This window comes from Coffea arabica, chromosome 11e, assembly GCF_036785885.1.
Source record: "Coffea arabica cultivar ET-39 chromosome 11e, Coffea Arabica ET-39 HiFi, whole genome shotgun sequence".
NCBI lineage: Eukaryota > Viridiplantae > Streptophyta > Magnoliopsida > Gentianales > Rubiaceae > Coffea > Coffea arabica.
In genome coordinates, this window is record NC_092331.1 from 27,286,881 (window position 1) to 27,298,870 (window position 11,990).

At 39.2% G+C, this 11,990-nt stretch overlaps 1 protein-coding gene across 1 annotated transcript; it reads right to left on the reverse strand.

Moving 5' to 3' along the window:
- Nucleotides 1–3,064: 3,064 nt before the first annotated feature.
- On the reverse strand, nucleotides 3,065–3,664 carry LOC140021247 (uncharacterized). Its single transcript, XM_072072013.1, has one exon. It carries the CDS (start codon nucleotides 3,662–3,664, stop codon nucleotides 3,065–3,067), a length of 600 nt encoding a protein of 199 aa, XP_071928114.1.
- Between the last annotated feature and the right edge of the window lie 8,326 nt (nucleotides 3,665–11,990).

Here is an 11,990-nt window from a genome sequence, read left to right on the forward strand (position 1 = left end):
ACTCCCACTATGGCTTGATGGACTGATTTGTTGTGTTTTGATGTTATTAATGTTGGATTAGTGTTTAATCTAGTGGAAATAGGTTGCATTGTTGAAGGAAAACTCAAAGGAAGTGATGAGGGAATTTTTCCATTTCTGCCCCTGTACATGCCGTGGCCCTTAGAGCAAATTTTTGTGGTTCTAATGACTTGTTTATGATGTATACATGTTACGTTGGTTGTGTAGAAAGTTTCATCAAAAAATTTTGTGATTTGGATGGGTAGATGTTGAGTTTTCGAAAGTCCAGTAAAACTGGAATTTTTCCCGAAACTGCTCTGGCAGTGTTTTTCAAACAGCTATAACTTTTTGCTCCGATGTCAAAATCGAGTGCTGTTTGTGGTACTGGAAACTAGACATTCCCAGCTTTCCAATGGTATAAAATTTACATTCTGATTCCACCTGAGTAGTCCATACCAATCGTTTGAACATGACTGTCCTGTTTCACGTCTACACTGGGAGCTCTGTTTTGAGCAGCGAATTGATGCTCAAATATGAGGTATCTGTGGACAGATTTTGAAAATTATTTCTTCTAAGAAATTGTAGACTTATGAATGCATTTTTTAACGCCACCAACCACGCTCAATTCTGAGTTGAATTGAGTGAATTATGGCCAAATTACAGACCTACATCATTGCTTGAAAACCCTCATTTTGGACTGATCAATGGCCTATGTCGTTTGGGACTTGTTATTTTGAAACTTTTGGTGTCAATCACTTACCAAATGTATATTAGATGTTTCTCAGACTTTTACTTCATAAATGGACCAGATTTGAATCGTTTTCATTGAGCAAACTGTTTGAAAGAGAAGAAGAAAGCAAAAGACAGATTGGTCTTGAGATTTTCTTGAACTTTGGTAGTTTAGTAAACTACCTTCCCATGTGAATTTTAAAGTGAAATTTGATAGAGGAGTAGTCCTCATATGGAAGTAGAATTGTACCAATTTTGGTGTCCATCCAAGACCATTTCGATATACAAATGATGTGCCAAAGTTTGCTATTCAAATCTGGAAAACTCTTCCTTTCTCTCGGCCGAATGGTCCAACTTGTTTGGAATGTTTTGTTTCAAAAACTTTGATGTCAATTGCCTCTAAATTACTCATTGGATGTTTATGGAACATTGGTTTCAACATTTGAGTTAATTAAGGTTGATTTGTGTGAGACAAAACTTTTAAAAGGAAAGAGAAACTTGAGTTGGCAGAATTGCTTTGAAAGTTTCACAAACTTCAGTAGTTTTGTTAACTGCCTTTCCACGTGAATTTTTGCGTGAAATTTGGTAGAGATATATTTCACATATGGAAGATTTAGTGTACCAAATTTGGTGTATTTTCAATGCTAACTCAATGACCAAATATTGCCCCAAATCTGCTCTTCAAATCTGGAAAATTGGCCAACAATCTTCATTTTTAACCAAATTTGAGCTGCTATATCTTGACGCTCAAAACTCCGATTTTAGTTCTGTTTCTTGTGTTTTAACTTTGATTGTATCTCCAATTGAGTTCCAAATTTCGGAGGCTAGTTCACATTGTGTGAATATTGCCGAATTTCCAAACTTTGCCGAAAATTAACCCAAATCTGTCTTGGTGTATTTTCACCGCGAACTCAAAATGACCATATCTGGAATTAAAGGCAGTCTTCGGTATATCCTCTTGCCTAATTCGTAACTGGTAGTAACCTTGCCTCAAGTCCAACTTAGAGAAAACTACTGCTCCTTGTAGTTGGTTAAACAATTCATCAATGTGTGGCAAAGCATATTTATTTTTCACCGTAACATCATTTAGGCCACGATAGTCAATGCACAGTCTTAAACTACCGTCCTTCTTCTTAACAAATAACACAGGCGTTCCCCACGGTGACTCACTTTCTCGAATAAACCCTCGCTCTAACAAATCTTATAACTGCAGTTTCAATTCCTTAAGTTCGGCGGGGGCCATTCGGTATGGCGTTTTTGCAATGGGAGCAGTTCCAGGCACTAAATCGATCTTAAATTCTATTTCCCTCTCTGGTGGCATCGATTTCAACTCATCGGGAAAGACATCAGGAAATTCATTCACTACTAAAACATCCTCCAGTTTCACTTTATCTCCAGGAGTATTAATTAAGAAGGCTAAGTAGCCTTGCACCCCTTTACTGAACAACTTTCTGGCTCGGATTCCCGAAACAAGCGCAGACGAGGCTAACCTACCTCTCACATCCAACATTAAAGTTGCCTCTCCGGGTATCGAGAATTCCACCACCTTAGTTTTACAGTTCAATTGGGCGTTATAACGGGCCAACAAATCCATGCCTATAATCACATCGTACCCCTTAAGGTTTAAACTTATCAAGTCTCCCACTAACTTCCGTTCTCCTACCCAAATCTCGCAATTTTTATAAACCATATTGGTAATTAGGCTTTGATCCCCAGTAGGTGTTTTAACTTCTAAGTCATATGGCAATTTAACTGGGTTCACAGCAATACCACACATAAAGGCAGGATTCACAAAAGAATGGGTTGCCCCAGGGTCAATCAAAAGCTTAGCTAAGCGGTGGAATACAGGGATCGTACCTTCCACTACTTCTGAGGAATCCGGAACTCGCTGGTGGTCCAAAGCAAAAACCCTAGCAGAGGTTTTAGGTCGACTTGCACTGGCGGTAGGTTGCTTAGGGTTTGACTTTTCTGACTGGGTACCCCCGTTCCCGTCACGATTTTTAACAGGACAAGTGGCAATCTGGTGTTTGGAACTTCCACAAACAAGGCACTTCCTCATTTTTTTCCAACAATTATTCTCGGTGTGGTTTGGCTTACCACAATATCCGCAGCTTGCACATGTGGTGGGTGCAGGAACTCCTTGGGAGACAGTCCTCTGTTGTCACTGTCCCCTTCCACTTTGAGCTCCTTTAGATGGAGCTCCTCCTCTTGGTGTCCCCGCAGTTCGGGCTCCACTCGCACCTCTTCCAAACTTCGGAGGTGGCACATTCTGATCACCTCGGCCAGGAGTACTACTAGATGCACCACGCCTCTTAGCCTGAAAGGTCCGAACTTGAAATCAGGCCTGCTCCACTCGTTGAGCCTTTTCAAGCGCATCTTTAAAGGTATCAATTTGAGCGGCAGCTAAATCCTTTTGGATTTCCACATTCAAACCTTGTTTAAACCGCCTTATGCGCTTTTGTTCACTCACTACCAATTCCGGAGCAAACTTAGAAAGTCGGGTGAACTGGGTCTCATACTCTGCCACACTTGAAGTGCCTTGGCGCAGTTTAATAAACTCATCCTCCCTTTTCTCCTGGATTAAGGGTGGAAGGAATTTCTCATTGAATTCCCTAGTGAAGTTTAACCAGGTACGTGGGGTTTGCTCCCTTTCCCACTTGGCCCTTACTACGTTCCACCAGGAAAGGGCCGCGCCTTCCAGCTGGAAAACGGCGAAGGTAACTTGCCTCTCTTCAGTGTAATGCAACGCGGCGAATATATCCTCCATTCGCTCGAACCAATTCTCGGCAACTTCAGGTTCAGGTCCTCCAAGAAATTTTGGAGGAGCAAACTTTTGGAACCGCTCCAGGGCCTTATCCTCGCCTACTTCAGGGTCCCTTTGTTGGTTACCAGGTACTTGACCCTGCTGGTCAACCAAGCGGGCCAGTAAATCAATCATTCGATTAATAGCTGTTGCTACTTAGTCCCCTCCATCACCTCGGGGTCCCTGGTTTTGATTCGCCACCGAACTTTGTTCCTCCCCTTGGTCTTGGACTTGCCTGGATTCTCGTCCACGGCCCCGAGTACGTCTTTGTCTAGTCTCCATTATTACACACTGGCCTAGTGCCCACGTATGATAACTAACAGGGTAAGAAAATATGGTATACAATAGATGCTTATATATATTGAAAAGTCAACTAAGAAATGGAAATCGGAATCGCGATAAGCAAGTGAAATGCACAGCAGTTAAGATCAATGTCGACATAAAGTCAAAGTCAAGGTCAAAGTCACAGTCAAAAGTCAGCAGTCAACAGTCAACAGTCAAAGATCAAGGTCAACAGTCAAGGTATTATACATTAAAAGGCTCATAGCAGTCATTTACAAGGTAACATGACCAAAATAGCAAGTACGAGCCCCCCAAAAGTACAGATATAGTCATATCAAGCAAAACCTAACACAAGTAGTCATAAGAAAGCTATACAACCACCGAGTCACCACATCCCCTAAAGTTGTAGCCTAAGGGTAAAGACTTAGTCCGTCGTAGGACTAGTGGACCCACCAGACTGGGCGGGTTCATCTCCGAGCTCGCCTCCTATATAAGAAGCTTCATCACTCTCCTCTCCAAGGAATTCATCACAAATGTTCAAGATCGATTCAGCTATAACCCTCACTTTCGTGGCCCTCTTTACCATGCGCTCTTGCGTTTCTCCAAGTTGTGCACATAAGTCATCAACCCTCTCGTGGCCTTTAACCACATCGTACTCAAGCTCCTTAATTCGAGCGGCTTGCCTCTTATTGGCTTCCCTTAGTTGGTTCACTTCGGCTTCAAGCCTAGCATTATCCCTTGCAAGCTCCTTACGCTCTTTTACCATAGCCAATACTACTTCATTAGGGTAGGCATAAGTATGGCGGCACTCGCAACGCCAATAGCGATTTGACGGGCTCCAATAAACTCTAGCTCCTCCAGACCGGATTTGATACTTAATCATGGGGAGTACTCCACGGGGCTGCTCACCAACTGGACGATCACTATGGCCACTATGTCCGTCCATCCTACACCAAAGTGTAGATAAACTTTAGCACTCTTAAGGGAAATAATCAAATATAATCCTCAAGTCAGAAATTTCTAACTCGCCCAGGCGAATTCAAACCTAGGCTCTCATACCAACTGTGACAGTCCCACCTCTCCCTAGGGCGAACTCTAGGATATCAGCGGACTGCCTGCCCAGCTCTCGCCGGGGCTCAGTCGATCAAAGAACTAGCAACTCAAAATAACTGGTGAAGTAACTTCAAATTAAAATCATACAAACCTTAATGGCACATAATCGTCAAGCCAACTTTCCAAACTTCAAACGGCAAGCTAAAAGTCACACTTACCACTCCATACTACAATTACATAACATAAGTCGAACTTATGAATTCAAGCTTACAAAAGTCAAAAGTAAAGTTGTCTTAACAAAAGGTTACAAGTTCAAGCAAAATAAAGCTAAGAAAGCTCTCGGCCGTTAGTCCATCCCCGATCTGTTAAGGAAAACAAAGGGAGTGGGGTGAGCTAAAGCTCAGTGAGGTTCCAAGTAAAGCAAGTAAACACATAACCAAATTAAGGCATAAAATAACCAAATAAATACCGTATGATACAATAACAATTTAATCATAGTTCAATTCAAGGATATGGGTGGCTTTCAAAAGCCAAAATCCCCTTGAGCTTGATCATAAATGTCTCTGTTGACACTCCGTCAACACTTGTATACACAGAATATCAAGTCCGTAGAACACCACTTTCACCTGTCTCCGTCCACCAGTCAACCCCCACCGGGCCCGCACTCCATAAACAATAGTTAGGTAATACTCGAGTATACCGATTTCAGGGTACAGTAAACAGTCCTCAAGGTTTATCTGCCTTCTCGACCAAGCCCTTGCTGGCTCGATAGAACCGACTCACCTATGAGGTTGGGTACCCAAACAGTAGTAGTAGTTGATGGGATATCACCCAAACAACTCAAGTACAGTCACATATAGAGAATTCACATTTCATAATAGCAGTATACAGAGCCTCAGTGGAAAGTGAGGGAGCACGAGTGCGATAAAGTACACACTCGCCTCCATTTTTATCAAATCAGGGTTTGGCTCAAACAGTCGTAAATCAAGTATTCAGATATTTCACATAAGCAGGTAGCAGGTAGTGGAACACTCACCTATCAAGCAAAGCAGTAGTCAACGTCAAGTTTCACAGTTACGACCACCTTCGTTTCTCACCCCTAGGGCAACGAGTGAAAATTGTTAACCATTAGGTTCATGCCTTACTAAGTTAGGCTCATTAAGAGACCAAGTGAGTAGTCTAAGCTACTTAATCCATCACACAAATAAGGTCCAAACCATGTTAAAAGTTCATGAGAAAACAAGTTTAATAAGTGCATGAAAGTTCGGCAAAAGAAAAGTTTCATTCAAGCTTAAAGGTTTCTTCTCGGGTTGAACAGTCTTGCCCTGGCAGTTTTAGGAAAACGGTCATAACTCACTGTAGAAAAGTCGGAATTAGGTGCCGTTAGTGGCATTGGAAACTAGACTCGAAGTTCTTTCCAACGGTACCAGACTCACAGCGTGGTTCATCCCCTATCAACAACAGTAACTCAGACAAGGTGGCTGTTTTTCCAACCCTGGATCAGCATTGACCGCATGCTAAACTACTCTAGTTCTAGGTGCTAACTTCATTAGTTTTGATCCAAATTCACCCAAATCATTTCTCAAGTGATCATATACAAGGATTCAAGTCATCTAGGATCAATGGAATTCACAACGTGACACACAAACATGATTTAAGGCAACCACAATGGTCTCATAATTACAAGAATCCAAAACAGTCTACTAATGGTTCAAAATCACCACTTTACTTGCTTCAATTCCATTCCAACTCACTCATAGGCTTAACCAATAGTTAACCTAGTTTATTAGGCTTGATTAGGGCATAATTGAACAACAAAATTGAGGGAAAATCCCTCCTTCAAGAACCGGCCAGCCAAGAACAACAAACTAACAGCCCACAATCCAACATTTGTTCAACCTTCATCCTTACATGTTTTTCACTCAAATCATCATATCAAGTGGTAGATCTAGCTCAAAAGAGGTTTAAAACATAATAATACCTTATAAACAAGCATGAACGAGATTCAAACATTTCATCAAACACTTGGTGTGCATACTAAGAAGCTTAACTACCACTTGATTAATTCAAGAGACTAACCCCAAATCTCAACCAAATAACTTGTATTTTTGCCATTAACACTTCAAGTGCATGATCTATCATCAAAAACTAAGATTTAAAGAACATATACCTCTCTTGTAGTGAGCTTGAACCACCAAATCAATCCACCAAAGTAAAGCTTCAAGCTTGAATCAAGCACTTAAGGTTGGAGGAAACTCTCTTACTAACTCAAATCTTTCTCTTTTGATTTTTATTCTTGATTTGCTAGGGTAAGAAAGCAAGGTTATGGAGCTCACTCTCTCTCTCTCTTGAGGCTAAGAGGTTCGGCCATCTTAAGAAAAAAAAAAGAGCCAAGTTTAGTTTTTATTTTGTCTACTAATCCTTAGTCAAACCAACCCATGGCTAGGGTTTTGCCACATGGTTGTATTCTTGTCCAAACCTTTCTTAACCTTTGACTAATGGTATCTTAACCTTTCCTATTGTACCAATACTTAATTAGCACCTATAATCTCTCACATAAAGTCTCTACCACTAATAAAAGACACTTGGACAAATGCAAGTGGTGCATTAATTAAAATCAACTCAAGAAAAATGTTTTACTTCAAATAAAAAGAAATGGTGTGTAATGCATGAAAATTATTGTAACACATAGAGAATATAATGTAAGGGCATATAATATATGATTTAAATCCTAGGATAAGGATAGGATGAGGCAAATAATTTGGGGAAATTGTGTTTTAAAGTGAGGGTTCTCACAGTTTAAATGATTAATTATGCTATGGCTGGATAAGTCGGTTGGAGTGAATCTCCTCGACTCTTAAGTGGTAAAAGTGGGAAATGGCCAATGGCGGCCTATTTAAATGGCAAATATCTTCCAATTAACCGTAATTTCTTACCATTAACCGTTAACCGTAATTACTTACCGTTTACCAACCTACTTGATTTCCTACCAACGTGATTACCTGCTTACTTGATTATCTGCTTACTTGATTACTTGACTATTTGATTACTTGATTGTCGTAAATTACAAGTTCATATGAAATTGGCCACCATTTTAAGGCGAATGTGTACTTTATCTCACTCGACGTACTAATAGGATAAATTTTTACCGTTCACCAATTTACTTGATTACGTGTGCATGATGTAAGCTCTAAGCTGAACTGGGCCCTGCCCTTGGTTACTGACCTACTCGAGTCAGGATTGGGCTCGGTCGGGTAGGTTGGAACCCTGGGACACCGTTTTGGTATACTCGAGTACTACCACTGGAGGGATAAGGTGATGGCCAGACAAACCGAGGGGTTCTGAAGTTATAAGGTACAGTTGACCGAAATGGTTCCACTGGAACACCGTATCCTTCAATGTGTGTTTATTTTACATAATGATAATTGTTTCATACTAATGTGCTAACGTGCAACCCATGAGCCATACCTGTGATATGCTCAAATTACTCGTAACATGATAACTGTCTCATGTTAATGTGTCAATGTGCAATCGTGAACCATATATGTATCATGCCTAACTTGTTTGATTTATTAGAACTGCTAGAGTGTCTTGGAACCTCACTGGGCTGTGTAGCTCATTCCACGTTTTTGTTTTCCTTAACAGGGTTCGAGACCAATAGTGCTCGTGAATAGTATTACATTGTTTTCTTTTGAAGACCTTAAGTTGTAGTATAACGGATGGTTGTAGTATATATTCTTTTGGAGTGTATCAAGCTTGAAAGCTAAATAATTGTAAACATGCAATACTTTGGAGTACTTTGAATATATATTGAAGTTATTCACAGTATTTCGAGCTTTTGAATTGTGAATTGTAGTGAGTCCTGGCGAGAGCTGGGCAGGCATCCCGCAGATACCCTTTGGTTCGCCTTAGGGAGAAGCGGGGGTGTCACAGTTGGTATCAGAGCTTAGGCTTCAGATCTTTGTAGTGTATCTTAGGCTAAAAGTTTAAGATGCCGAACTGTGGGACTGGTTTGAAAGTTAAGTGACTACTTGTAGGCATAAAAATCAGAGTAGTTTCACATGGTCTCTGCGCGGAGTGAGTTTGGGCCAAGTGGTGATATGGTCCCAATTATGTGAATATGTATAAAGGACTAAGTATTCTTCTTGTGCGTAAGTTGTGAACTACGAAAGTGGTAAGCGTAAAACCTTTATCATGCTACTTGAGGTTGATAGATATGTACGTCAGGTAGGGATCTTAAACTTTATTGATTTGCACTTGGGAGCGTACGGCCTGAGTTGCAAATTCTCTTAGTTTTGGATTCTTGTACTTGAGTACTAAATACTTTTCCTGAGGGAATGCTTGTGACTTCGGAAGGGATATAGTCTCGTGTCTTATAATGTGAATAGAAATCATAAGTGGTTTTGAGATAAGTTCTGATGGCAAAGGTCAGAGCACGGAGGATTCTTGTATTGGACTTGAGATCTCCATTATGGGAAATAAGAACGGACTAATGTTTTGTGAGAGCAAGTGCAAGAGGTCAACGGACGTCTAGTTCGTGTAGTAAGAGAAGTGAGACATCGGATGAAAAATATTTTAATGGAGTGTGGGACAATATTGACCAGAGAGAAGTGGAATGTAGATGAGCTTGAAATGAGACACTTTTCCATTTCTTTTGGTTTGCCTCATTACCCTAGCCTGTATAAGGATTTTCATCTTGAATTTAGTAAGGAAAGCTCGTATTCATTGGAAGTTTTAGACTAAGAATTTAGAAAGTGGCTTAGGTTTTGGATGGAATTTGGAATTTATAATTATTTGAATGATGTGGCTTGGTATCATGGATTTTTATAGTTTTACCCTAACTAGGTTTATGATTTTTCTCCTTTTGATTCTGCCTATGATAGTAAGGGTGGTGCACTCCGTGAGGTCTTTTGTAATTTGCCTGCATGTACTTTTGTTTTTGTGGCACTTAGTTGTCTATGTCCTATATTTGACATACTTGACTTGTTTGTGATATCTTGACTTGTACTATGACCTTTGATATATTCAAAGAATCATACTTTAATTCTAAATGATTTGTAACTTGTATATACATCTTGAACCCGCGTGAGAATCGAAAATGAGGCAGAGCTTAATTTCGAATCTTTTATTAGGACTAAGAATGAAAATTTGTTGTGAATTGGAGAGTAAAATGACCGAGATTTATGCAACATTAGAATTAGCTCTCGAATTAGAGGTGAAGAGTGATAAAAGTGTTAGATTGAAGTTTATGCATATATGAACTTGCATGTTTACTCATATTTCTTAAAAGTGTTTTCTAGAATATACGTTTACTCAAACGCAACTCTTAACTCGAAACTTTGAGAGAATTTTTGAAATATCCTCCATGTATATGTTATTTTATTATAAATGTGTTTTAATGCCATGCATTGAGTTGCATGATTAATCTTCTTAAACGAGTTTGAGGAATTTGCAATATGTATTGATGATGGTTGTAAAACACATTATTTGAAGTTTCTTACTAAGAAAATTTAGTTTCGGATCATGAAAAAAAAAAGTTTGTATCTTTTAACTCTAATTTTGAAATTGTGAATCTCACTTTACCACATATATAAAAAAAAAAATTTAAAACCCTCGATTTTATCTTGTATATTATGATTGATTTGATTTGGACAAAAAAATTTGATTGGTCGTTTGGGACAAAAGAAACCAGGCTATTTCCAAAATTGTTAAATTTGAAAATCGAATGCTAGTAAATGGTTTTGGACAATTGAGTTCGAAAATTTTGATAAGCGTGACTGTTAAGGGGAAACGATATTATCCTAAGTGTGAATTTCGAGGACGAAATTCTTTTAAGGAGGGAAGATTGTGAGGACCCGAATTTTTCTCACTTATAATTCTATTTTTATAGCTTATTTAAATATTTATTCACCCGTTTTCTCCGAATATTTTATTTCAACCATTTTAAATTCATTTATATGGAATAATTTTTCAATTATATTTTTAAACCGTCTCGTTAGTAAATTTAATTTTCTAGGGCTCGTTTAGTGAAAAATAGCGAGTATACGTTTTTCGAGACTACATTCGATCCGAGAGTGTAATAATCTTGGAGAATTGAGGACTCATGTTTTATTTAAAAAATGGTTATTTTATAATTAATTACATTAGTAGTAGTTAATTATATAATCGTTATATGAATTTCCTGTAAATTTCGCCTTCTTGCGCGTGAATTGGAATTTCGCATATATAGAGTTGGAATGGTTAAACGGAGACTTAAGAAACTTATACTAGACTACTAAGAGTGAATAATTATAGTGTTAAAGGAAGTGCATTAGAGGTTTAGTGCACAAGTGAAATAAACCCGAAAGGAAACGGGCACGAAACGCGCGCGTATGCACACTATTGAGAGTTGACTTTTGTGCCACATTAATGCCACAACTACCAAGCTTCCCCAAGAAGCTTCACCATCAGCAAACCCTCATCTCTCTCATCTCTTATCTCTCATTTTCGTCAAGCCACCAAGAAGGAACAAAGGGAAGGAAAAACTTCATCTTCTAGCTTCCATTTCACTCCCAAAACCTTCACAAATCATCACACAACTTCCACTTCACTTGGAGAGCAACTTCAGCTGAGGGAAAGGCATCATCTTTCTGGTTTTTCTTGGGTCTTGAAGGTGCAAAATTTCTGGTTTCATCTCAAAAACTAGGAGGTAATCATCTAATCTTCTAGTCTTGGTTTTAGTGGATGGATCTTTGATATGAAGCTTGTAGCTTCAGTGGGTGTTGTTATTTGGATGGAAATTTTGTGTGTGGGCTCTATGAACTCCCACTATGGCTTGATGGACTGATTTGTTGTGTTTTGATGTTATTAATGTTGGATTAGTGTTTAATCTAGTGGAAATAGGTTGTATTGTTGAAGGAAAACTCAAAGGAAGTGATGAGGGAATTTTTCCATTTCTTCCCCTGTACATGCCGTGACCCTTAGAGCAAATTTTTGTGGTTCTAATGACTTTTTTATGATGTATACATGTTGCGTGGGTTGTGTAGAAAGTTTCATCAAAAAATTTTGTGATTTGGATGGGTAGATGTTGAGTTTTCGAAAGTCCAGTAAAACTGGAATTTTTCCCGAAACTGCTCTGGCAGTGTTT

What these genes read in the sequence shown, in the direction of transcription:
- LOC140021247 (XM_072072013.1), bottom strand. Translation starts at nt 3,664, where the DNA reads ATGATTGATTTACTGGCCCGCTTGGTTGACCAGCAGGGTCAAGTACCT.